Genomic DNA, 27,914 nt, shown 5'->3' on the forward strand with positions numbered 1-27,914 from the left:
CAGGAACAGAATAGCTAGCAGAATCACAACCCTGGACTTCAGGAGGGCCAACTTTGGCCTTTTCAAGCAATTGCTAGGGGAAATCCCATGGGACAGGGTACTAGAAGGTAAGGGGGCCCAAGATAGTTGGTTAGCATTCAAGGACTGCTTCTTCCGAGCTCAAGATCAGAGCATCCCAACAGGTAGGAAGTCAAGGAAGGGTACCAGGAGACCTGCATGGTTAAACAGGGAACTGCTGGGCAAACTCAAGTGGAAGAAGAGGGTGTACAGATCATGGAAGGAGGGGCTGGCCACTTGGGAGGAATATAAGTCTGTTGTCAGAGGATGTAGGGAGGCAACTAGGAAAGCTAAGGCCTCCTTGGAATTAAACCTTGCAAGAGAGGTCAAGGACAACAGAAAGGGCTTCTTTAAATACATTGCAGGTAAAACCAACACTAGAGGCAATGTAGGCCCACTGATGAATGAGGTGGGGGCCCTGGAGACAGAGGATAAAAAGAAGGTGGAGTTACTGAATGCCTTCTTTGCCTCTGTCTATACTGCTGGAGGCTGTCCTGAGGAGCCCCGGACCCCTGAGGCCCCAGAAGAAGTCAGGATAGAGGAGGAATCTGTCTTGGTTGATGAGGGCTGGGTCAGGGACCAATTAAGCAACCTGGACGTCCATAAATCCATGGGCCCTGATGGGATGCACCCGCGGGTGCTGAGGGAGCTGGCGGAAGTCATTGCTAGGCCACTCTCCATCATCTTTGCTAAGTCGTGGGCAACGGGAGAGGTGCCTGAGGACTGGAGGAAAGCAAATGTCACTCCAGTCTTCAAAAAGGGCAAGAAGGAGGACCCGGGTAACTATAGACCGGTCAGCCTCACCTCCATCCCCGGAAAGGTGATGGAACAACTTGTTCTTGATGCTGTCTCTAGGCTCATCAAGGACAGGGGGATCATTAGGGGCACTCAGCATGGCTTCACCAACGGGAAGTCATGCTTAACCAACTTGATAGCCTTTTATGAGGACATAACCCGGTGGATAGATGATGGTAAAGCTGTGGATGTGGTCTATCTTGATTTCAGTAAAGTGTTTGACACGGTCTCCCACAGCATCCTCGCAGCTAAACTGAGGAAGTGTGGTCTGGATGATCGGGTAGTGAGGTGGATTGTGAACTGGCTGAAGGAAAGAAGCCAGAGAGTGGTGGTCAATGGGACAGAGTCCAGTTGGAGGCCTGTGTCTAGCGGAGTCCCTCAAGGGTCGGTACTGGGACCAGTTCTATTCAATATATTCATTAATGACTTGGATGAGGGAATAGAGTGCGCTGTCAGCAAGTTTGCTGATGACACCAAACTGGGAGGAGTGGCTGACACACCGGAAGGCTGCGCAGCCATTCAGAGGAACCTAGACAGGCTGGAGAGTTGGGCAGGGAGAAACTTAATGAAATATAACAAGGGCAAGTGTAGAGTCCTGCATCTGGGCAAGAACAACCCCATGTACCAGTACAAGTTGGGGGCAGACCTGTTGGAGAGCAGCATAGGGGAAAGGGACCTGGGGGTCCTAGTGGACAGCAGGATGACCATGAGCCAGCAGTGTGCCCTTGTGGCCAAGAAGGCCAATGGCAACCTGTGGTGTATTAGAAGGGGTGTGGTTAGCAAGTCAAGAGAGGTTCTCCTCCCCCTCTACTCTGCCCTGGTGAGGCTGCATCTGGAATATTGTGTCCAGTTCTGGGCCCCTGAGGTCAAGAAGGACAGGGAACTGCTAGAGAGAGTCCAGCGCAGAGCCACGAAGATGATTAAGGGGGTGGAACATCTCCCTTCTGAGGAGAGGCTGAGGGAGCTGGGTCTCTTTAGCTTGGAGAAGAGGAGACTGAGGGGTGACCTCATTAATGTTTATAAATATGTAAAGGGCAAAGTGTCATGAGGATGGAGCCAGGCTCTTCTCAGTGACATCCCTTGACAGGACAAGGGGCAATGGGTGCAAGCTGGAACACAGGAGGTTCCACATAAATATGAGGAAAAACTTCTTTACGGTGAGGGTGACCGAACACTGGAACAGGCTGCCCAGAGAGGTGGTGGAGTCTCCTTCTCTGGAGACATTCAAAACCCGCCTGGACGCGTTCCTGTGTGACATGATCTAGGTAATCCTGCTCCGGCAGGGGGATTAGACTAGATGATCTTTCGAGGTCCCTTCCAATCCCTAACATTCTGTGATTCTGTGATTTTGTGATACACGGGTTGCCCATCTACAGTTCCACCAATCGCTTTGAGGGAATCACTTTAGATGTTTTTGCACCAAACTAAATAAAGCACGAGATAAAAGGGGAGATGAAACCCCCATGTCACACACAACGTTGTCCTCGGGAAGATGGGAGATCCCTAGATGCTATTTTTAATATAGTTTAAGTGAACCTTGCAAACCTCTGAGTAGTACACATGCTATAAAATGTCTATGCATTGAAGCAACCTCTCCTAGACCTAGGACTTGATTTCTCAAAGAAGTAGCATTTACTTTGATCTTTAATCAATATATTTAAGACTTATTTTAATCTGTATTTTCTGCTGATCATTTTATCAGAAATTTGGTTCCAGTTCCACGAAGAGTTATACAATTACTAATGCTGGCAAGAACATAAAGAAGCTACAAAATCTTCTCTTAGCCAACTCAGTTCAAACAGTATAATGAAACAAGATTTCCCTTATTTATCTAGAGTGGCATTACATCAGATATTGTGGGTAAAGTGTTATGAACTACAAAGGGAGGAATGTGGGGTAGTCCAAAAAAAAAAAAGACTGTCTGACCATTGCTTCCCCTTTGTTTTGGGAATGTTTTTAATCTGTCATTGAGCAACTTTGTAGCCAGCCAATGCGAGGAAAACAAGGGAAAGCTGGCAGATACAAACAACTTTATTCCATTAAAGATGGTGGTTTTACTTGAGGGATTTCATCGTTCTGTACTTGGAATGCTTTTTTAGAAGTGGCTTGAATATATAAATCTTCAGGGATAGTCTTGCAAAAGCTGAAAATCTGAATTTTCCTTTAGAAGGTCTTGGAAAACTTACAACATTTTTTTCTTTTTTTTTTTTCTTTTGTTCCTATTGAAAACTTTATAATACTTTTGTTTTCCCTTTAGCCTCTTTTCCCCAAGAAGAATTATGAATGCCTAACTAGCTGTGAATTCCTTAAGTACATCCTGTCTGTGAAGCAAGGGGACTGCCCAGCACCTGAGAAGGCCAGTGGTTTTGCAGCTGCCTGCGTTGAAAGCTGTGAAGCTGATAGTGAATGTTCTGGAGTGAAGAAATGCTGTTCCAATGGATGCGGTCATACATGCCAAGTTCCAAAAAATCTGTACAAAGGTAGAGGTTGTTAATATGTGCTCATACATGGGCTAATAACTTCAGACCATAATAAAGTCTCCTAGAAAACCAGGACTTTCATTTCATAGGAGTTTGTAAGGATGGGAAGAAAAAGGATAGGAGCCTGTAGAGATATGGCTGGACACTGAAAGGGTGGAAAGCCAGAGGAAAGTGTTGCTCAAGTTTCTGAATTTTTTTCTCTTGTGAAGCCCATGTCTGGAAATCTGTGGAATGTAAACATGTTGCTATTATGAATCATCTTAAACTGAACAAACTTGCCAGTTTAGGTTAAATCTTACTGAATTTGATGCAGATGAGAGAGGATATATCAGGAAAATATTTAACAATAAATAGTTCAAGTCCTATTAATCACAAAGAACATTTATGTTTATAAGCCAAGCAGGTAGGACCACCCAATAGGAAGTGTGAGATAATCTGGTAAAAGAACAAATCAATGCAGTATATTTGTCATTGTTGTTCTTAATGACCTAAGAATAAAATAGTGAAAGATTATAATATCACATATATATATTAATTCATTATTTAAATCTAAGGCAATCTTATTCAAAAATTTTTAATTGACTTGAATCCTCAGATTCTGTGAAAAAAGTTTTTCCTTGACATCCATCGACAAGAACATATAGACTAAGAAATTATTTGCTTAGACAAACTCCAGATTTTAATTTGTTGGAATTAAAAAAAAGCTTTATTCATGGAAATATTTTCAAAATGTGCTCCTAACGCAGAACAATGAGCATTTATGAAGGGCATTTTCTTGTTCGAGAGAGTTGGAATGTTTTGTTAGAAATCTATTCTCCTTTCTTCAGTGATAAAAATAAATATTAACCAGTTGTTCTTCTGATAGCATGGGCTCTCTATGGAGAGCCTAATCAGGAGAACTCTGAACTAAGCTCCAGGCTTAGGTCCGAATCCGGACTTATTTCCATCTGTGGGTGGAAAAATGGTAAAATATGTGAAGGAGATTGTGTTTGGTTTTTTTTTAAGTTCATTGCTTTAACAGAAATGTTGATGCATCTTTTTGAATGTCTCTGGTGATGAGAATGTGTGTCGGAAATAATGTGCTTTGACTTTTGAATCCTGTCTTTGAGTGTACCGGGTGGGCCATCAGGAAGCATTATCTTATTTGCTTACATAAATGGAGAAAATTTGATCTAGAAGTCGTAGAGGTTGAGTAAACACAAAAACAATTAAGATAGTACTCGAAGTATTTTGAACAGCAGGCAATACTGTGATCCAGATGTCCAGTGCAGAAGGGAAATTCTCTTCCTTCCAAGAGACTTCGGAGCAGCCCCTTTAAAACCATAAGGAATTAATACACTCTTATACACAGCACCTTTCAAAATGAAAATTATTAAAATGGATCACTTAGTTATTTCTTTCATCTTCTTGAGACAAACGACCAGAGTGATAAACTGGCATTCATATTGTATATGTGATGATTTACATGATCAGTCTCCATACCACAAGTACAAAGCATTCCAGTAAATGTAACAGCTGAAAAAGGCAAAACCAAAACAACCAAGCAAACAAACATAAAATAAAACAAGACAACATGCTTTTGGAGAGGACACAGGATATGACAGGATATGATACCGTGTATAACTATGCACTGGAAAGTATACTGCTGTTCAGCCTAATTATATAGGAGCAGAACTAACTTTCTCTAACATCACCTATCTGCAGGAGGTGCTTGCTTGTAAAAGCATATATATCTTGCAGAAGAAGGACAAGCCCAATACTGTACTGCCTTCTCAGCTGATGAATTCAGCTAATTAGCCTCCTCAACCTGTCTTTCTGCAACAAAGGACAAATAGAAGCGGAGCAGTTTGCTATTCATTTCCTCCAAGGATAAATGACCTTCCTGTCACTAGGGAAGAGCAAACTCTGCAAGCATGACTAAGATCTAGTGAATAAGTTTAGTACTTATTCTTAGCATTTTGACAGCACTCACAGCTAGAAAATGAACTCAGAATGAATCTAAGAGTCTACAGAAGTTCCTATAGTTTCACTGTTGATCAAGCTTTGGAGATTAGTTACAGCAGCAGATACAAAATACCCACCTGATTTGCTGGACTTTCAAACTGGATTTGCCCTCTGGTGCTAAGTGCTAAGGCCCAATCCTAAAAGAATATTAATTGCACCAAAGTCATGTATCGCAAATGTTGTTGGATTAACATAACAAGTCCTGTTACTTGTTATCCTAATTGTTTATTGGCTTGCATTCACTATAATCTTCAAAATGTCCATTATCATTGCATTTTTTCATTGCATTTTTTCATCTCTGTTGGGAGTATTACTCATCAGTTACATAGTCTTCACATTTTTATTTCCCTTTACTGGAGATATCAAATGTTCTCTCCTACTCTTCTGTCATCTCCACCTCCTTTGCATCCTCTCAGCTAGTGCAGAACTTCAGAAAGTGTCCCTTCTCCATGGCCTACCTTATTTTTTTTTCTATATGGACATAATGGTGTTATAAATAACAGTAAGTGCCAAAAGTAGTTTTGGTACTTCAGAGATAGAAATGCAAGTGGTATCTCTACTTAGAAGTAAAACAACTTAAAAATGCAGAAAAAAGGAAGAAAGAGAAAGGGATGGAAAATGCTTGATCAGGTTCACTTTGTCTAACGTGCACATATGCATCCCCAAGTAAGGACAATGACATCTATCTTTTTCTACACTCAGCTGGTGACAGCTGAAAAAATTTCCCATCACCTTTTGCCTGTTCAGATGTTAGTGGTCTCTCAGATGTGATGGTACACCTACTTATATGAACTTTCCAGGACCCCTTTTTAATAAAGGTTTAGGGTTCAGGCTGTCTAAACCAGCCCAACTAATTTTGTCTGAAACGTGTAAGTGAGCAATCCATACAGCAGACCAAACAGCAGATGTGGGCAAGGTAAATTCTGAAGAGAAGATTATGACATTTAAAGGGTATGGTGGTATGACAATGTCATAATAGGATAGCTGGAGCCAGATGGTCATCCACATTTTAAAGGCTCTTTTCATGCTTAAAGAAAAATAGTTTTGTATTAAAAAAATAGTGTGCGGTTTTAAAGATGAGCATCTCTGAGTCTTTGAAGAACTGTGTTTACAATCGTACTGACACCTTTACTGTCCAGAACCCTTCTGTGGAAACTTTTTGAATACCTGGGGAACCGACATTTAAGATACAGATTCTTATGATGGACCAGTGTGCATTTATTTTTCATGGCATGGAGATGCATGTGCCATCTGAAAGACACCTTGAGAAACATTTTTCCTGGGCTCTGGTATTGCACACATAGAGCAATCAGTGATTTGGATTCTTCAGTTAAGCACTGCAGACTTAGGACTAATTTGTTCCAGCATGATGAAAGGGCTGACAATTTACATAATAAAAAGCACATTGAAGAGTGATTGGATCTACACATCTGGATATGAAATTGATGGTGCTGGTTCTACAAAAGTATTTTAAAATGCACTTGTGCTGTGCTGTCGTTGTTTGCGCTGCTGCGTTCCATCTGCATGCAATTACATAACACCGGAGAGGCTGGGATACTTGTAATCAAGTGAATCCAACTGCCCCTAATGCAAAGCAGATGGAAGTTTTCTTAGCATGCAAATCGTAGGATTATTGTACATCATAATTAAAGAAGGATTTTCAAATATGGGTATCTGAACTGACATATTCTGTGATGTTCGTTATATTAGACTAAGTCTGCCATCTGTTGAAGGATATCCAGGGTTTAAACTGCTTTGATAACCAGATTTAAGTACTGGCTTTTCCTTGGGTTGATTTTAGATTTCTTCAAGGGCTACAATATCAATTTTTCTTTACTTGTAGCTAATTGTATAATCAGATTTAGAAGAACACCTCTTAAAATATAAAAGCGGTTTGTTCACCTAAGGAAATTTTGGTATTCAGTAATCTGTGGCAGACTGAGTAGGAAACAATTTATTGAACCAACACGTACAGCTGGACTTATGTGGACACACAGAGGAATGACAAAATAACTAAAGTGCATATGATAACTTGCTAAGAAGGTTTATATGTCAGCACAGAAATCTTATTTGTGACATATCCTGAAGTGACAAAATACTGCGCACTCAAATATATGAGTTCCTAAAGTCTGTCTAGAGAAGTGTATCTAACACTTGATTTCTTGATTTAGTCAAAAGATGCCAAGTTTGAAGAGTTGTTTTTTCCTTCAAGCTACTAGAGATATTTTCAAAAAGGTGGTGTTACCAGCAGTAGAAACAAGAGAAATAACTGTCCTTCAGTGTCACTGTGCAATGACAAATTGCTGTAAAATTTTAGAAAGCCAACTTTGTCTCTGAAATGTAACAATTGGACAATATACATCAGATATATTTATTCCAAGATGCCTTGGAATTACCTTTCCTAGATCTTTAGTGAAGAGTGGAGAGTGACAGATCATACAATACAGCTGCATATGAGTCAATAAGATCATGCTGCCATGGAGAAGGAAAACAGCTTTGATAATTATATCAAACTAATGTAAGATGTGTGAAATAATCCTGCTTCTCTAGTCTACACTGGTAAAAGCTTAGAAACAGTCTATGTCCAGTTTTAGGCTTGACTGAAGAAGGGCTGTGGGCCAACGGGAGAGTTTCCAGAGACTACTGCGAGAATGATCACAGGTCTAGAAACACTGATTTAGAAGGAAAATGGAGTGCACTGTGGTTGTTAGACTGAAGAAGAAAACATTCAGAGGCGTGATAAGTCTTGCGGTAAATAAAAGGCTCCTCCATAGATGAAAGAAACTGTTCTCCAGAATCCATGAACATCATGGACAAGTATCAAGTTTAAGATGCAGTGGAGGAGACTAAACAAGGTAATGAGAAAGCTTTCTAATGGTAAGGATAGAGAAGTAGTGGGACGGATTACTATGTGATGCTGTGGAAATTCTGTCATTAGATGTGTTTAAAGACAAATTAGGTGAAAAACTGAACAACAGGTGTAGCTGATTCTGTTTGAGATCAAAGGGATATTTCTCCAGGTTATCAAAGCACATTTGAAAAGTGTTTTCTGTGAGATCAGTTTTAGCTTACAACTTTTAGAACCTTTAGTTTTTAAATGAAATAAATAATTTTGAAGATTTTTTTAAAAATTAGTTTTACTGTTAGCAGAGATAGGTCAGCTATGAGCACTTCTGAAGCTCCGATGCCCATCAGCCTATCCATTCCCCCCCCCTTTTTTCCTTCTGTCTGACCAACAATTTCCTCTTTTTTTAATTTTTTTTTTTATACAGCTGCATCTACATATGGTTTAATCGCATATTTTTGTTTGCACGTTCCTATTACAGGTGTTCCACTGAAACCCCGGAAAGAATTAAAATTCATAGAACTTCAGTCTGGAGATCTGGAGGTGAAGTGGTCTTCCAAATTTAATATTTCCATTGAACCTGTGATCTATGTTGTTCAGAGGAGGTGGAATCAAGGAATCCATCCAAGTGAGGATGATGCTACTAACTGGCAAACTGTGGCACAGGTCAGTACTTTGTAAAGTGATATGGATCCTTAGCATCCAGACCAATGGTCCTCTTCAGATTGGAGAAGAGTTAAATCACTTACAGGTGGGATTGCTCATGCAGAGGGATCCTTTTATAAGGTCTCTCTGCAGGTCATGACAGAGCTGCAAACACAATCCAGATCTCCAAGGCCTTACTTTACTGCTCAATGAACTATTTTCTAGATTTACTCAGGAGAAGTGAACTTCAGTATTTTCACTTCAAGTTTTTCAGTTATAGAAACATCAAAAGCTTTTGGTATGTATTGAAAATGACTTTATAAAAAATGTGTGACTCTATCAGTAAAGAAGTAAATAGTGGTTTCTTTGTCCCCAAAAGAAAAAATATTCAGAGGTTTATGTTTTCAAAATGAGTTTATTTTGTGGGTTTGCTCTCCATAGATTAAAATCTATAGAACTAGCTGGAGGCTTGATTTTCATAAGGCACTTTCTTGTAAGCACGTACTTATGATACATTCAGATGGGAATTCCAAAGTCTCTGAAAGCCACAAATCTCTTGAAAAATGTAGAATTAGATACCAAAATCCATTGAAGGAAGCACATAAGAGACATAGTCCTTCTGAGGTTGTAGAATCATAGAATATTTTGGGTTGGAAGGGACCTTTAAAGGTCATCTAGTCCAACCTCCCTGCAGTGAGCAGGGACATCTTCAACTAGATCAGGTTGCTCAGAGCCCCATCCAGCCTGATCTTGAATGAGGGATGGGGCATCTACCACCTCTCTGGGCAACCTGTTTCAGTGTTTCACCAGTCTCATCATGAAAAATTTCTTCCTTATATCTAGTCTAAATCTACCCTCTTTTAGTTTAAAACCATTACCCCTTGTCCTATCACAACAGGCCTTGCTAAAAAGTTTTTCCCTGTAGGTCAGTGGGACTCAGTGCACAGTCTCCAAGGCATGGCTTGGGTCTTACAGAAAAGATAAGTAATACAATTGGTGAAAAGGCTATTTAATTTTTTAAAATAAAACAAAGAGTGAAAAAAAGGCTAAAACCTTTATTCTTTGTAAAGTTGTTTTTTTCAGATGTTATTCTCCCAATTCAGAAAAGGCTATGATGTCATGCTCTTATCACTCTGCAATCCAGACTGAAAATGTAAGATTCATGAGCAAATGTTTCTTAACGAGAAGCAGCCAGCAGAGCATAAATTTTCACTTAGTTCCTTCCCAGTTTCAATCTGTTTTTTAACATGCTGACAGTCCACCTGGATGGCAGAGTTCCAATCGTTTATCTTAACTGCTTCACCCTCATCCCTGCTGACAAGAAAAATAAAATGCTGATTTTGAAAAGACCTGCAAAATGTCATTATAGCTAAGAAAAAAAGGAAAGAGAGAAGAAATGGAATCATCCACAAAACAAAGTAAGGAGTTTAAATTCTGTGACAATCTGTGTTCATTCTCAATTCAGATTGTGTAGGAAAAAGCTATCTTAAAATAATGTCAAGCTTGTGAAACTGAACACTCAGAAGTGAAGTTCTTAGCTTCAATGTGGTGCCACAGTGTTAGAGTGGTGTCACTGTGTTAGAGTCTTGCTCAGAAAAAGTCACCTGCAGCAGAGCCTGGCATGAAACCCTGCTTGTGCAAGCCCAAGGGAACGTGCACACCTCCAAACCTGATAAAGTTGCAGTGACTTATTTATCTCTCAGCTGAGGTGCAGGTCTTCAATCTGCATTCTCCATATTCAGCAAACAACCTCCTGCCTTTGCTGCTAGGAAATACCATGTAGCAAAAATGAGCCAGAACTGAATTACTCCTCACTGTTATTGTGCCATGTATATGTGCTAGACTGTCGAAGCCCAACTCTTCTGGCTAGTGGATCCAGACTGCAAAGGTAGCACACTGCTGTGCTTTTTTCTTATCCCAGAAACAGACCTCATGCACATTTCTGGAAGCATACACTATATGTGCTCCATGGTAGTGGAGCATATACGGACCTCTGGATTCTTGGAATGGATGTACAGGAGAGAGTGTTTCAGAAATGTGTTCCTGTGCAAGAGTGATAAGAATCCTGACAGCTGCCTTTCCCGGGGGTCTGTTACACATGGGCAGAAAGGGATGAGTTAATCTCTGTGGCAGGAGAAGCCTCCTCCAACTGACATCTTTCTGAGAACTTCGCTGTCCCTTCTGCATCACAAGAGATGCATGTTTGATTGTGTGATGGACCTCACTGGGAATGTCAGTTCAGAACAAGCTTCAGGATGCCTGACTGGCTTTGTGAACTGTGTATGCCTTTTGGGACATACAGGCTGGAACCCTTGAGGGGTGCTAGTAGTCAGAATTTCTGTCTCTATAGAGTAATGTATCTCCATGGTGTTTGTAGTTTTAGACATCCCACCAGGCAGTCAAATTTTTTAAGTGTGGCTGCATGCAATAGAATTTATTTTGCAATATCAGCAACGAGGATGGATATTCAGTTTGACTAAAGTGACCATGTGCATGGCCTCCAGGCTTTTCTTGTCCATATAACTGAGATTTTTTCCTGTATGATTCCAAAACATTGGGCTATGAGACCTTAATTATAGGCAAAGGCTGCAAAGAGCTCAGCCATTTGGTTGAGAGCAACTGGAGCATCTCAGTCATGGGGAGATGGTGCTGGCTCATTCATTACTCTGTGACTTAAGCTAGAGAGCATGTAAAAAGCAGTCAAACATTAAAAAGGCTGTGGATGAGGATCTCTATGCCTATGCCCCTATGTAATGTAATTATGCAAAGTTATTGTTTGCATCTTATAAGCAATTTCATAATATTTTATCAGAGTTCCTCATCCAATATTCTGTTTTTTTAATCTGTCCAAGAAGAAATGGGGTTATAATTTTCAATAACTTTATTTTAAACTGTTTACTTTTCAAAAAAACCTTGCTGTTTTCTATTGCCTTTACATGAGCTAATTTGCAAGTAATATCTCACATAAGTTTTTACTTAGTATTGAAAAAACAATTATGAAAAAGTTTGTTTCGTTTGTATTGTATTGTGTCACCAGGTCTTTTTTGATTTGTCTTTTTAAGGAGGAAGGCTCAATCTATTAATATGTTATTTATTTAACTCTCCAAGTATATAAATAAAGCAAACACATTGAAAACAATTTTAATTATTTTTCACTTCAGGAAGGGATTTTGTTAACTTTAGTTTTTTACTGCACTTTTTTGGGAAAACTTGACATAACTAACCATTTGACCATTCGACCACTGGTTAATATAAAAACTGTGGGAACCAAGATACTAGATAGCCTAGTTAGCTCTGATGTAGTGTTCTAAGTGGCTATGCCAAGTTTCTGACACTACTATTTTTTAAGGTTTAGCCAGCTAAGGAGGACCTGCTGCACTATCCCATGAGAATACTATATCTCTTGTGAACAAACTTGTAACTCTGTTTGCTGCTAATGCTTTCTAAAACCAATAGTATTGCTGTTTACATTGGAAACATAGATAGTTAATCATATTAAGTTAATTAATGAAGTTAGTTCAAATATGCCAAATCAGTTATTTTCAGACAGAACACGTCTGTGTTGTGTGAATGGTTGTCAAATATGTGTGCGTGTGTATACACATATACACACATATATATATATACACACACATATGGGCAGACAGTAATGAAGTTTACTTATTAATTTATTCCTTTATAAAAACAAATAAGAAGCTATATTTACTGCTAGCTTGATTGTGACAAACCTTAGTGCTTCACCTTGGAATTGTCTAAATTCTGTGGACAACTAATCTTTTTTAAAACCTAAAGTTTCTGGGACACTTAAAGTTCTGGTTCCGAGGACCACAGAAAGTTTCACAGCTCTTGACAGTGAGAAGTCCCTGCTGGAGCTGACCACCAGTCCTGTACAGTAAAGGTTTATTTCTCCGTCTCCCAGGAGAGAGCTTGCTTTGGTAAAAATACTTAGAGAGTGCCCACCTTGTGTGGGATTGCATTCACTCGAAATAGGGAAGGTCTGCTGTCCTTTGATAGAGTAGTGGATGTAGCACTGTTAGGTTTCTTCTGTATCAGAGGAAACATTAACTCGGCTCTTCTGATACCCGGGATAGTATCCCTTCCCTCTCTGAACTGCAAATTCTTTTATCACTGTGTGTTTTAAAAGAAGGTGTAGAGCTATGAACTCAGCAGGGTAAGGCTGTCCTCTCCTATTTCCATTAAACCTTTGCACTACAGAAAGGAATCCAGGATTGATAGTGTGAACGAAAGGGAATGAACACAGTGAAACAGTCCATTGATTACTGTAATTCCATTCAGCATACCATTCAGTGGGCTTACGTTAATGTAAGACAGATATTGAAAGGGCTCTGAATATTATGATCTCAGCTCCAAACATACTTAAGTAGTGAGAACTAACTGAAGCAATTAAACAAAAAAATCAGTTTACTATTAAGGTAGTATAAGATATCTCAGTAGTATTTAGCTCTTCCTTGAAATTTATTTAATCTATTGCTTAGAGGTGCCAAAGTAGTTTATACTCTATAATGCAGGAGTTACACCTTCTGCATGCCATTGAGTTTAACAGGAGCTTTGCCAACAAAATGAATGATGAAAGTAATAGGCCCAAGGCATGTTCATAAATTAAAATAATTTTGGTGATATGGTTTGACAGATTATTTGATTTTACAGTATTTCATGGCTGCCACGGAAGACTAACACAACTGAATCCTTACTTTTAATCGGTCCTAGCAGAATAACTGAGCTGATGCAAATGACAAACACAATTCCTTAGCTGAGGAATTTGGGGTCAAGTCTACTCAGATTATGCATGCCTTGTAACTAAATTCAGCAAATCTGTTTTTTAAAAACCCACAATGTTGTAACTGGTTAATTAGAATTAGATGTTGATCCTGACCCTGATCTCAGTTGCCGCAGTAGCCTGAATATATCCTTGTTTTTTTTTCCTGTTAATATAGTGGTAGTTTATTTTACTCTAGTTCACTGTCGTTTCTTATCTGTAAGTTCTTGAGTACGTGCAGTAAAAAACTAGCACATCTGAGTGCTCCATAAAATGAAAATAATGGTAAAATCTGGTTCATGTAGGCTCTTTCTTCCCTAGGGGAACCTCTTCATTGGATGAGATAATTCACTCTACAGGTAACATAAAAGCTAAAAAAAGGAAAGAAGATGAGACAGACAATGAATGCACTGGGACTCTTACCCCTGCTTAAGCTAAAAAGACAAATACAGCAGTCTGCATGGAGAGAGACTCTGAGTAGCAGCAACATGTGAGGGGCTCAAAGTCTGCAACACTTAACAGTCTGAGATCAGTCTATAGTGCAATTTAGAAAGGCTCTCTTTCCTTTACATGCACACACAAATGAGATATCTGTTTCCCTAAATTTTGCTTGTTGCCAAATGAAGAGATTAAGTGCAGGATAACACCTACAAATTTTATTGGTCAGGGCTCTAAAAATACCATTGCTGGAGAGCTGAAGCAACTTCCTCAAGTTCTGGCTATCTGAGTTAGGTAAGCAGCTGCTATTTTCTTATGCAGATTGGAAAGAGCAAAAAGCAGAAATGATGTTGTGCCTTTTTTTGGGAAGTGCTTGACATCATTGCAAGTAACACTGGATCCTGTACAAGGAAGGCAGATTTTTGAAGCCATGGAAAACAGAGCTTGTGAAAATAAATTGATGCCACTACTTTTTTAATGAGCTTGCATGTTTGGTCAGTAATGATAGCCAGTAATGATTGTATAGTATAATTAGACATATACAGGACATTTAGTTCAGGTTCGTGTGTTATTTTGATTAAAAAATTAAATTAAAATGCGATAAACATGAAATCCTAAAATAAATTGAAAACTGGACAATTGAGAGCTAATTGCAAAAGTAATATCTGCAGCAAGTGGATGAGTTTCTGATGAGTTCTACAAAAATGCTACATCTTCAGTACTTGGCAGTGATTCAGGGGTTACCAGGAGGCTGTGTTCAGTTCTGATGTTTGTACCTTAGCAAAAATAAGGAATAGTGCAAAAGATAGCACTTTAAAAGTTTAAAGGGAAAGAAAAGATAGAGGAAAGCAGGGCTCAGAATAAGAGCACATAAAGCACCTCCTACTGAAAGGCTTCAGAGTGCATCTATGCTTATTCCATATTTCAGTGGTTAAGGCACTCCCCACAGAAGATAGAAATTGAACTCATGACACTAGCAGTCTCAGTGGGTGTTGTTGGAGAAAAGGTCATCTTCTATGACCTGAGAAAGGTCTGCAGGGAAGAGTTAAGGCTGTGAGTGTCTTTTTGACATGTGTCAAAGATGTGAAGAAGGCTTACATTCATTACCTGAGGGTTTCGTGTTTCCTATGAACCAGAAAAGGCGGCTTCTCACAGCGCTGGTTTTTGTCAAGCCATTTTGGATCCCTAATTCTCTGAGAAGTGAGAATTGGAGAAATGAGTCCTGTGACCTGGGGCAATCAGTTCCCTGAAATGTCGACACCTGAACAGCTAGGCCCTGTACACTGGTGAAGGTTGTTGTAACTGTAAACGTAATTTTGTGAATTTAACACTTCACCAATTTTCTAAAGGTTATTTTTTCTGGAAGAGACTTGCAATGCACTGTAAGATTGGGTGGTTATATGTTTTTGTTCACAGCTGTAAATGCTTTGCAGTGCGGAATGATGCTTGGAGTCAGGTGAGGTGGTTGTACACAACCTGCCAGCTCTGGTGCATATTAAAGAAGTGCGTCCCCTACCCTTCAGTCTGACTAACCAGTGTTGCATGGGAGATGATAGCACAACTAGCCATGTCAGAACAAAGAGAGTAAGCATGACATTTTCCCCACCAGACTACGGACGAGCGGGTTCGGCTGCCAGACATACGAGCAAGCAGGTGGTACCAGTTCCGTGTGGCAGCTGTGAATGTGCATGGGACGAGAGGCTTCACAGCACCCAGCAAGCACTTCCGATCCTCAAAAGGTTAGTTTTTGTTTGCTATGTCTGGTGCTCACCTTCTGCTCACTCACACATGGAACGCAACCTGATCTGCCTACTTTTGTGGCAGAAGTTTTTTAACAGGTGGGTTTTTGGTAGTTTTGCCACTGGCTTTAGAAATGGTGTGAGTTTTGTTTGAAGTTGGCAAAGGAATTAAAGGTTCGAGATGTCATTATTCTTTTATCAGTAAGGGGTCTTAATGAATAAACCTCCTTTTAAACATTTTCTGCGCGGTTGGTATCAAACAACATGACCCTGACCATGAAACATGAAGGAGCTGGGGTTTCAGTGTGTTATTCCGAGAAGTTTCTCTTATTTTTCTTTTTAGTTATGAGAAATATGTTGCTGCATATGTTTAGCAGAGTATTGAAATATTTTGTTGCCTGTATCTAAATAATAATAGCAGCATTGTTTTGATGGAACTGTGGGCTCTCATAATATAACTTTCCTTTCGCTAGCACTAATCATAAGGGCTTGATAATAAAAAGGGTATAAATGCTAAGTAGCATGTTTCTGTTCATTAGATAGGCATGCTGGACAATCCACAAAGTATTGTAGGAATTTTTTTGCCATTTCTGGTTTTGCAAGGGTTTGGGTAATAAAATAACGTTGAAAATTATTTCTGTACCAGTAAATGGTCCTTGGGGGATGGGGGAGATGGAAGTGGATCTCCCATTCTGTGAAGTTGCTGGCATTGTCCCTGGTGTGCCTTTCACCCACAGGAAGCAAAATTTTCCCGGATGACTCTCAGGCATAGTATAGGAGTTAGCACAGGCCAGAAACTATTCCCGACAGACAGATGGTCTAGATGTGGTCACCCTCTCTTAAAGGCAGTCGATAATGTGGGCATAGCCAGACCATGCTAGCTGACTTTAGTGCCAAAGAATGAGATCTGTCACTCTTCACTCTACTAACAGAGGTAGTTTCTAATAGAAAGACTTGTCTTTGTTATAGTAGAGACAGAATCTTTATAACGCATACTTTGAGGAATGCATTTCCTCCTCTTTCTGCAGACAGAATTATCTTGCAATACAGGCAGTTGCCATCTATGGGTTCCCATGCTAGCTTTTAGCTTGCTGTTTGGCCATAGTCAGTCCTAGAAAAAATCTTATTGTCGATGCAGTTACAGAGGCATGCAAGTGCTTTTGCTGGTATGGATGGTTTAATTACTTACTGAGTAAGTATACATTAGACTCAATAATTTTTTGATGCTAGAACCCCCCATTTGTGGTAGGAAGGTTGGCTGGCATAGCTATCCTATTACTGCTGTGACCACAAACCTTTTCAAGTATAAAAGAAGTCTTATTTTAAGCATTTATTATACTTAAGTAGAATACCATTTCAGTCACATCGAAAATACAGTTCCTTCAAGCTGTGTTGGGCTTACTGCAAGGACTCAGCAACAGCAGTAGCTTTCATTTTGCTTTTCTTTATGAGCAGCACTTCAGCAGATACATACAGCACTGTGTTCCTGAATCTGGCACCAACTTTCTTTTAAACTCAGATCATTGTCAGTTGTTTTACTGAGTTTGTAAATATTTTCCAACTATTCTGCTTGGAACCACTATAATTGCAATTACATAAAGGTATATCATGATACCACTGAGGTTTTGGCTTGAGCATGACATTTTCAGCCAGGATTTGTATTACATTCCAAAAAATTCATCTCCTACTGAGTGTGCTAGCCACAGGAGTATATTGTTCAAAATACCTACATTGGTATTGAATATAAGAATATCCAGGGTAAGTCATACTGAAGGTCTCTTTAGACCAGTATCTGACCCCAGCCAAAAGTGTTTTTTGGAGAACAATATAAGAGCAGGATAAGCACATAAGGATATTTCTTCAGAATAGCCTCCCAGCTGGCAGTGATTTGTGTTTCAGGAGCTTGTGGTTTTGAAATGATTACATGTTAGATACCAGAGCCCTCTTTTTCTGTGGTCTCTGCAGCTACCCCTGAAGCACTTGCTCTCCTTGAGTGCTGCTCGTGGCTGTCTGGTGGAGGTGGGGAGCACTTTTAGGACTTCTTGACAAGGACAGTGGGAGCCACTAGTACCTCTGCGTGATCTTACCTAATAAACCAAAATAACGAGATCTTGATAATGGCAGAAAGTATGTAGCCAGCATTGTTCATAAGGCTTCTGTAACCCTCAAAATAACAATTTCCAAATCTAAACTCCAGTCCTTGGCAGAGAATCGTGAATTGCCAGACAAACAGCAAGGAGTTCAGTTAGCTATCAGCTTCGTAGCCGAGATCATCCTATTCTGGCAGCTTGTTCAACTATTTTAGAGGCTTTGGTATTGTCAGTGGTTATTATAAAGATACCATGTTCACCAGATGAAATGTGTAGAAGCGCTAGGTGACGCAGCTGAAGACGCTGCTAGGTGGTGACTGTTGGAAATGATACTGGGATGCTTCAAGCGGTATCTCTTAGCCTCCATGTCCCCGAGTAGGCGCTCGTAGTGGTAACAGTTATAGTGTCGTATAGACATTTAATTACTACTTTGGAGCTCAGTGGGAAGCAGTGGCTCCTTGCCTGGCAGAAAGGCAAGAAACTGCTGCTCAGATATGCCTAGGTTTTTGAGTGCCAGCATCTACTGGCCCCTGCTGAGCTCCTACAGGAACATTTAACCTCCAGTTTGGAAAAGGAAAGCAGCCTTTGGCACACCATCTTTGGAAGGTTGCTGACTGTCTATGCTATGTTTGTATGAAGTGTGGACAGAAATTCACATTTATTCTTGTACTGTTTCAATTCACCCTGTTGTGCCAAGACCAAGAGAAGATTATTATCTTCATCAGACTTAACAGAAGTTTTCTTCAAAAATAAACCCTTTGATCAGGAAACATGACAGCAATTCCGAAGACAGTTTCTCACACAAGATGCTGAACTTTTACCAATTGCTCAGAAGTTATAACGAATAGCAAATTACTTGGGTTTGTTTTTTCTTTTAGGGAGGACAAACATGATATATAATCTGAATCTAGGGAGGAGTATGGCACCACAAAGTCTTTGTCACTAAATATTTTAAGCTGTTAAAGAGAACATTCAAAAACATTGCTGCTGTAATTATTTGGAGAGAGCATTTTGTCTGTTTACCACAGTACTGTTTTATACTCTTTTGTGTTTTTTGCAAATGCAAAAAATGTGATCTTTAAGTAGACACAGCAAAGTAAGGTTTTGTTTTCTTCAAAATAATGTTAAGGCTTCTTAGGTATGTGATTTCCATTAACTTTTCTATCACTTGATAAAGCTCCTTATTATCCAAATTAGTTTAATTTCCCAGTCATGAAAAAGACAAAACCAGGAAAACAAGAGTATTTCATCAAGCATTCCAGCTTACCATTCTTCATGTAGTTGTGTTTTGAGGTTTTATCTACTGCAGCTTTTGATGCTCTTATACTGTAAACATTTGAGGTGAAGGTTTATTAGCTGTTTTACACTGCCTCGTGTGTTCATTTATGGCATTAATCTGTAAATTATAAATAGTCAAAGTGACATAGCTGAGATAATTTATGAAATATTCAGAGCTTAAGCAGAGGTAATTTTTTTATGCTGTTTATTTCTTTTTTATAAAGGAAAGAATGGGTTTGCATGTGCTTGTCTGGCATGGGCCTTTACAGGGAATGAAGTGATGCTTCATTTTGCCAAAATGCAATTCCAAAATTACAAGAAATGCATATTAGACTATACCTACCTGTTTGGAGCAAAGTGGCTAGAAGATGAAGTGAATACTGCACCTAGGAGAGTGGGTTCTTTCCCAGAAGTAGGACTCTGCACATGGATTTTCAGATTGATACTGTCAGCTAAAATTGATCAAAACTTTCTACTATTTTGATAGTGGTTTCCACTTCACTCTTCAGGATTATTACATTGTGTATGCTTTCCTTTTTGTCTTCAACTGAGTGGCAACATCTTGCAATGACAGCAATACATAAAGCTGACAAAATGCCTGGCAGTACGTTTTTGATCCCCAAATATTTCTCTTCATATTTTGACTGGCTCTCTCCAAGCGGCTTCATTTTCTCTGGAAGCAGGAGAGAGCTGTTTCTGCAATCCATAAATGAGCCTCCTTGGATGAAAAGCTTCCTGTGCTTTTCTCCTATTACGCTGGCACCGGATAGCCTAACCCAACTGGTCAGAAGCTGCTCAGCACTAGTAACGCAACTTTTAATTTGTTGAATTTGGGTAAGAGTTTTTAGGCTATTTTTTTCTAGCTTTTTATGATTTATGACGAGAATGAACTCTTAGAGACTTTGGTCAGCTAGAGGGATCAGTGTTAGGCATTTCCATATAATACATTATATTGCTGGTCTGTAATTAGGTACTGTGCTGTTTTCTGAGACAAAATAGGCTATAAGGTGAACGCAATGAGCCCAAACCATCTGATTCTTCTACCTCTGCGAAAGATTTTAAGTTGCTAGCATGCTGAAGTTGCATGCTAAAGTTGCTAAAGTTGCTAGCATACACAGGATAAATTGTCAAGCAAAAGGAAGCAGACAACATTGTTTTCACAGCACATAAGTACCATGCTGGATGTGATTTCATGCATACATTACTGAGTGTTAGTAAAACCAGAACAGACACCCACACCCGGCAATAAAATCCTTTCTGTTGCTCTTTTGGGACCAATGATTTTTTTATACTGTTGCACAGCTGGTTTATGTGTGCCATTTCCATTGGGCAAAGCCAGTCCTCCTGCTTATGTCTTGGAACTGTTTAATGGTTGGAAACTTGTCTGTAGTGCAGCTTCAGCAGATTTTTAGAGTTGGAAGGTCTAATGTTTAAAAGATAGCAATAGGAGATCCATTTTAAGTTGGAAAAAAAAGCTCTATAAAAAAGAGTTTAAATTAGAGTCAAACTTGCTATCACTTTTACAGCTCAGAATGAGAATTCTGTTCCAATGTCATTATTTTCTTCTCTGACATATATTCCAAATCATTTGCTCTTTTCATTACAGTTGCCACATTTCAAGCCAAAGTGGATGCATTGCAGCAGTGTGTGATGTGATTCTTGTGTACAGCTTGCTCATACTGTTTTGTTAAGGTTACAAAGTGCTTCCAGATCCTATTGATTGAAAGAATTTTGTAAAATATAAATTTTCTATCATTATGTTTACAAATATTAGTGTGAGAAGATGTGCATTTTGAAATGGTGATGATGTGGGGGTTTTCTTTTTTTCTTTTATTTGCAGCAAGGAATCCTCCCGTTTGGGGTCTGGCGAGAGAGTTTTGCTTGTGATGGCTGAGTAGCTAGCAAGACAAGAATTTGAGTCCTCTGGGTATACTCAAGCCAGATACAATCCAGACAAATGCAGTACTTACTCCATGTGCTGGAACAGCAGCTTCAGCCTTGACCTAATGAAGCTATCATTTCTAGCAGCGAGAAGTGATTTACTTGTCAGGCTGCTGAGACCGGAATTTTTTCAGATTTGAGGACAGCTGTCTGTGCCAAATTCTAGTATATATATAATGACTTTTATTTTATTTGAGTTGTAGTATAAACTGCAAAGGAAAAGCTGCAACTAGCATCACTCTTTCTGCAAACCAAAGAATTTGATTTAACAGTCAGATAAATTAATGTGTATAAAAATTTCAGAAGTTTACGTTTAAAAACCTGGCAGTAGTTTCCATTCCAGTAATTTAATGTTCATGTATCTGAATTATACATGTGGGCAGTCAGTCAAAGGGATCAGATATATGAAGACTAACAGCAGGATGGCTGTTAGCTTCATGGTCAGCAGAATGCCAGTTTAGCTTCATAGTCAGGTTAACAAACACCTTATGTATATGAGCCTTATAATCCAGTACCAGTTATTAGACCTTGAAGTATTTCAGCATGAGTTGTATACTGCTTTTAATGTCTGCGTAGACATAAGCATAACAGAGCACCTTGTAGAAGCATGACCTTTCCATTCAATCATGCAATAGTGAAGCCTTAAAAAAATCAGAAAACAACTGATCTGTTATCTGGTAACTGGCAGGCATGCATTATGGAGAAGCCCGCTCTTATACTTAACAGGTTTTTGGGTTTGGTTTTATTTTTTTTTTTTGAGGGGGGCATTGCAGATGTCTAGGTGTTTTTTGGTGTGCTTTTTTTGTTTTTTGAGGGTGGGGTTTGGGTTGTTTGTTTTTTTTTCCTGTTAATAGCAGAGATCACAATATTTTGCCTTGCTGCTATTCCTTCTCACCTGTTTGTCTTGCTGGTGAAACTCAGTCCTTTCAAAGGAAAGAAAAGAATAATATTCTTGGGTTTTTTTGGCTTACAAAATGATAGTTCTACCAGTTGTAATAGTGATGAGGGTCACAGAAATATATAGAAATAGATGAATAAATTATATAGTGGTATTGAAATACTTAATATGGATTGGATCATCAGCAGGTATAAAATGCTCACGAAGTGGCTTCATATTTCAGGTAATACACCCCAAATCCAAGAAACATTTCACTGTTTTGTCTGTACAATCAGACAGGTTTTTTTCACATGATTAAATGCAAAACTGTGATAAATTTTGTTCATCTTTGACATCTTACGTCCTTTTAGTTTATTATTTTCTCCAGCTTAGTCTACTAGTTTTAAAAAAGCTCTTCTAGAAAATGTGGCACTTTCAAATGTCTCGCCTTTTCATGTCTGTCAACTGGAGATCTCCTTCCTTTCTTTCTTCTACTGCTACCACCACCACTCTTCCTCCTGTTCAAAGACGTCTTTGTGGATGACATTTGCAAGGCTTGCAAAGGAGAGACTTTGAAGAAAGGGGACACTCAGGAAAATGTTTCTGCTATTGCTGTGTTATTTCACATGTACATTCCTTTTAAGGGGACGTTCTTTCTTTCCTTAACTGTAATTACCCAATGATTTTTAATATGTTTACATTCTCCCATAGCAAAGGAGAAACACTACTGGGTTTTCTTTTAAATATGGATCAGCGTTTTGCCTGCTGACTGGACTGTTTCTAGTGAACACAGAAGAAATGCTACTGATAAGTAATATTTTCAATAAACTGTGCAATTATAAAAAGTACAGGGTGAAATGCTGGTGCTATAGAAGTCAGAAGAAATTATCTGTTGGTTTCAGTACGCACATAGTTCTTCCTTACTGTTTTCTTTTTCTGCTTATGTTACTGGGAAAACCAAGGGTGTTTGAAGTTACCTTAAAAAAAAATTCCCGTAATTCTGAGACATATAAAAGCTCCATTCTGGTCAATCGCTAACTTTATACAAGGAAAATTACACACTATCTTGCATTCTTATGGGGACAGAAACAATTGAAAAGGAAGAACGTAAATTTAGTCATTTGTTTTTAGACCTAGGAAAAATTGGTGGATAGAACGTAAAAATACACTTTTTCCAGAATAGCTATTTAATTTAACTTTTAGATTTTTTTTAATGACTCTCGGAGTCTTTTATAGCTGCAGAATGAATCATAGAATCATAGAATCATTTTGATTGGAAAGAAAAGAAAAACATGTTTTATAGTTAGAATTGGTTTTGCTTATACCTGACCATTTGTGAAGACATATTCTCTGAAACCCTTTAATTCTATCCCATATGTTATGTATACATAATACATGATGCATAGTACTTCTGGGAGATAACCTGAATAATTCACCTACAGTAATAGGATCATGTTGCGCTTCAGGTTATAAATGTTTTATTGCCATAATACATTGTCATATAACATAAAAAAACCCTAATATTTTAAAACAGTGAAGGTGAATACTTAATAAGGATTTTGGATTTATGAATCATGATTCTGTTTATTGTACGCAAATTTTATTTTATATCTAATTATTTTATTAAATGATAGAAGTAAATAAAAAGTTGTTACAGAACAGTACAAACCATTTAACTAAATTAATTTCTTAAATATATCCCCTTCAATATAAATAGCTTTGTATACTTTAAGATGGAGTTGTTGGCTGCTTCACAGGTAAGGAAATAAGTGTAAGAACAGTGCTTCTGAAAAGCCAGAAAAAATAAAGGGAACTGGCTTGCAAGCTTATTAAAAAAAATGGGTGAGAAGAAATAAGGAATTCTCATTATTTTGAAAATTAAGTTAAATTTCCAGAATTCTTATACTCAAGTGTGCTTTGTAACTTTTATGGCCAAAAGTTAGGTTGAACTATATGTCTGAGGAAACACGGGCATCCATTGCTATTTAACTAAAATGGCATGTGTGAGGAAACAGGAGCATCCATTGTTATTTAACCAAGAGTCCTGTTAAATAACAGGAATAAGCCATTATTTCACATCTGCTGATCTTTAAAAAGGAAATGCTGTCTTTACTAACTCTGAATGTGTCAGTTTGCATGAGCTAAATGATGGAATTTTTCAGTGAGACCATTTGTCATAGAGTTTATCTGATGAATTTAGTATGCCTGGAAAGTTTATTTAACAGCTCATTTACCATTATAAAAAGATGCAGATGAACCATGCAGTAAATGAATGCCTGGTGTCCCCTCTGCACACCTCCAGTTTTATTTCTGGCAAATAAGTGGTGGCTCACTTGGCTAAAAAGTTATATGAAAATTATTTTTTAGATCAGATTTGTTTTTCTTGGCTACAGGTTCATAATATGCCTTAATTACCATGCATTTCCTTTATTCTGCCTGATATACTTTTAATTTGTTTTTGAGACACAGTTTACTTTTACTTAAATTTTGTTTTTGCAGTTTCCTTATATTTTGTCACCAGTGTCTGGCTACCGTGGGCATTTAAAAAAATAGTAGGAGTTAAAAAGTAGGAGTTAGTAAATAGCAAATAGGATTTTCAGAAGCTCATCTGCAAAATTTCCATTGATTCACAATATTCAGGACCGGGATGTTATATAGTAAGTCCACAAGGAGGACCTAACATTCAATATTGGAAAAGGTTCAATATTAGAACCTCTGACTGTCAGGTGTCCTTCTTGACTCTAGGGTCAGCACATAGACAACTGAGGGAATAATATTTCAGTTGATATTGACCAGAAATTAAGCCAGAATAGGAAAAGAAATCACAGGGGTAGCTAATTGCTTTTTGTTGTTCTAAAAAAATGCTGTATACTTCTATGACATCATAATATATCATTAAATCTTGATTACATTTATTCTAAGGAAATGTTTAGGTCCTATGGTGGTAGATATCAGTACTAGAATTTTGAAGAAAGATTCAACATGTAGAAACATAATTTTATCATCTGAGAATTGTCTGGCAACACCGAAAAAATATTAAGTGTTTCCACCATACAGTTCTGTGAAGACTGTACAAAGCCACTTGTAGAACACAAGTGTTTTGTACTCCTGATGTATTTAAAGTAGTGAATGACAGAAGTAAAACTGATAGTCTAGTACATTTTGATGAAGCTTCATAATATTTGTGAACTATCAACAGCAGAGAATAATGACAAAAGTAGATGCTAACCCATAATTTTTATTTCAGTAGAGCTTGAATTTCTAGAATTTACAAGAAGCCATATCACTTATGGGAAATTTTTGCCTGAATTTTCTTCAGTGTACTGTAAGTGTTTAATCCGGTTTGTGTATGCCTGGTAAATACGTAAGGTGAAGATGATCTTTACCTTACTGAAGATGATCTTTGCTTTAGAATCTCTGTTTGTTTTAAATTCCAGATCCGTCTGCTCCACCAGCTCCATCTAATATAAGAATTGCCAATATCAGTGCAAACAATGATGGGAGCGTAAATGCAATGATTACTTGGGATCTTCCAGAAGAGCCTGATATCCCAGTGCACCACTACAAAGTCTTCTGGAGCTGGACATATAGCAAATATGTAATCCCAGCTAAAAAAAAGAGAAGGAAGATTACCGATGGGGTAAGAAAGAAAGTAGTAAATGAGACAGAAATATGGCTTATTTCTGGCACGAAATAGAGTGTAAGTATAAATTATGTGCTAAATTGCAATTATTTCAGCAGCTGGTAAAGTAGTGGTTTTAATTTTTAATATCACCAACCCTGCAGACAATTTTGATCTCTCAATCCCTATCTTTCATTGAACTCAGGGAGAGAAATAGACTTCTGCCTTAAAATGCAAGTAAATACTATAAGATTTTACAGGAGAGATGAGTAGAAAGTTAAATCCTGTTTGTCCTCTAAATTCAGGCTTATTTTATTAGTACTTCTTAAAGGGCAGGCAGGAAAAGGAAATTTCCCCAGAAATGTAGACAATATGGAGTGATTTCAGGGGCTGAGTTAACTTGGTTCTTTGTTTCTACTTCAGTTAAATACTTCTTTTTTTAAAAAAAGAAAATATACATAGAAAAGAAAGCTACTTCTTTCTTGTACTTTCAAAAAATCACTTTGGCAAGATACGAGTAGGGTTGGACTGTGCTAGGCAGAAAAGTTTGTGTTTCTTAGGAAAGCTGCCATTGGCTAGAGATCTTCATGGCAGAGGCTACAGCCTAAAGACCAGAAGCTGGTCCTTAAATCACAAAACCCAGAGAATTTTAAAATTGGGCTGAGTCCTTAATGTTGTGTTGACACTTTGCATAGGGTACATCCTACATATGAATATGTTAAAACAGATCCAATATACAACATTACACTAATTGGGACCAAGTTCTGACCTTGAATGTAGGGAAACCCGGAAGAGCTAAGGCGTATTTTAAAGAAAAGGCAGGCTCTTAGAATGTCTTTCATATTACTCCTGGCTCATTGTACTTTTTCTTCTGCAGTGTGTCATGAAACTGTACAGCAATGCCAATGAGATTCAGACTTCCCCCATAGGACACTCCTGAGGCTATTGCTAATCAGTGGTCCTTCGAATATTATAGCAATTCTTTTGTCTAAAAATTGGAAGTGCAGAAAACCAAAAAAAAATTGAAGGTGGAAAAATCTTATTTTTTAAAGATCACTGAAGTTTTTTTACCTGGCTTTTACCTTTAGATGTAGTCTAGTCCAAATAATTTTATAATAATTTCCATATGAAATAATTCTAAGTAGACATTCAAATAATTTGACTACAATATTAACACTGTTAATTGAGCATTATATTCAATGTTATAAATATCAGCACAAAGCGAGTAAGGTAATTGATGTGAAATGCTTTTGACAATCCCTGAAGTGTTAAATATGGCAGTACGTGGTTAACTTTTTCACTCTGGATAGACTGTCAAACTTCAGAGGCACAATATATTCTAATGAAAAGAGGGAGTAATGTCTTCTGTCTGAGGTATGGGCTAGAAGGACATTTTTATAAATACATTTAAAAAATTTAGAAATGTAAGAATACTGAGAAGCCTTGGCTCTTCTTTGCAATGCCATGGGACTTGCCTTAATTTATGGTTTATTGACTGTAGAATGATAATCCTACTCTAATGTTTCCCCATTTAAGACACTTCCATGACAATGGAAACTGTATTTTTTCTTTTCCGTTTTCCATTCTATAGCAGAATAGTGTTCTTACCAATGAGGGGGTATTTTTCGTTGTGGGTTTTGTTTTTTTTTTCCGTTTTTGTTTTCAACAGTTGAAACAAATAGAAAATATTGACAAATGTACTGAATGTTGGATTTTAGCTGTCTTCAGCCTGACTGTCTCCAGAAAAAGTTTTCAATTGCTTTGCTAACACAGAAATTGAGGAATAATAAGTTTAAATTTCTTTGGCTAAAATAATTTTGGCATAAGAAAAAAACTTGTTATATATTAAAAAAAAGTTAGTTTTGACCTAAATAATAGGTGTCTGTATTTGCCAAGTAATTAGCAAAATTATGTGAACATCAAAAAGGTTAACATTTTGAAAATGACACAGAAAACCGGAGTCCAATAAAATATATTTTTTAAAGAAAGGAAGTTTTGCTCTGTTGAAATTTATACATGAGTTTTCTAATTTCAATAAAGTAGCATGCCTAAGACAACAGGCCTGCTTTTAATAAGTGCCTGTGTTTCAGTAATACTATAACTACTTTGTATATTTATTCTCCTCTATTATAGGCCCAAAATTATGTGGTCCTAGAGGGACTCCAACCCAACAGCAACTACAATGTAGAACTGCAGGCAGTAACACGTTGGGGTCAAATACGCCTAAAAAGTGCTAAGGTTTCTCTCCATTTTAGCACAACTCAGGACACCAGGAGTAATAGTGAGTAATTGTATTCAAACGCCTGAATGCTTTATCTCTTCTTTA

The 27,914-nt window shown here is 38.1% G+C and overlaps 1 protein-coding gene across 2 annotated transcripts in view; it reads left to right on the forward strand.

Annotated features, from left to right (window-relative positions):
* Window positions 1–27,914, forward strand: part of ANOS1 (anosmin 1) — a 152,372-nt gene that overhangs the window by 86,316 nt on the left and 38,142 nt on the right. For both annotated transcript variants that reach the window (XM_068395194.1, XM_068395193.1), the window contains exons 4-8: window positions 3,110–3,332; window positions 8,663–8,847; window positions 15,651–15,780; window positions 25,404–25,606; window positions 27,722–27,869. In XM_068395194.1, the coding sequence (XP_068251295.1) occupies window positions 3,110–3,332; window positions 8,663–8,847; window positions 15,651–15,780; window positions 25,404–25,606; window positions 27,722–27,869 (889 nt within the window). The remainder of the gene's footprint in view (window positions 1–3,109; window positions 3,333–8,662; window positions 8,848–15,650; window positions 15,781–25,403; window positions 25,607–27,721; window positions 27,870–27,914) is intronic.

This window comes from Nyctibius grandis, chromosome 2, assembly GCF_013368605.1.
Source record: "Nyctibius grandis isolate bNycGra1 chromosome 2, bNycGra1.pri, whole genome shotgun sequence".
NCBI lineage: Eukaryota > Metazoa > Chordata > Aves > Nyctibiiformes > Nyctibiidae > Nyctibius > Nyctibius grandis.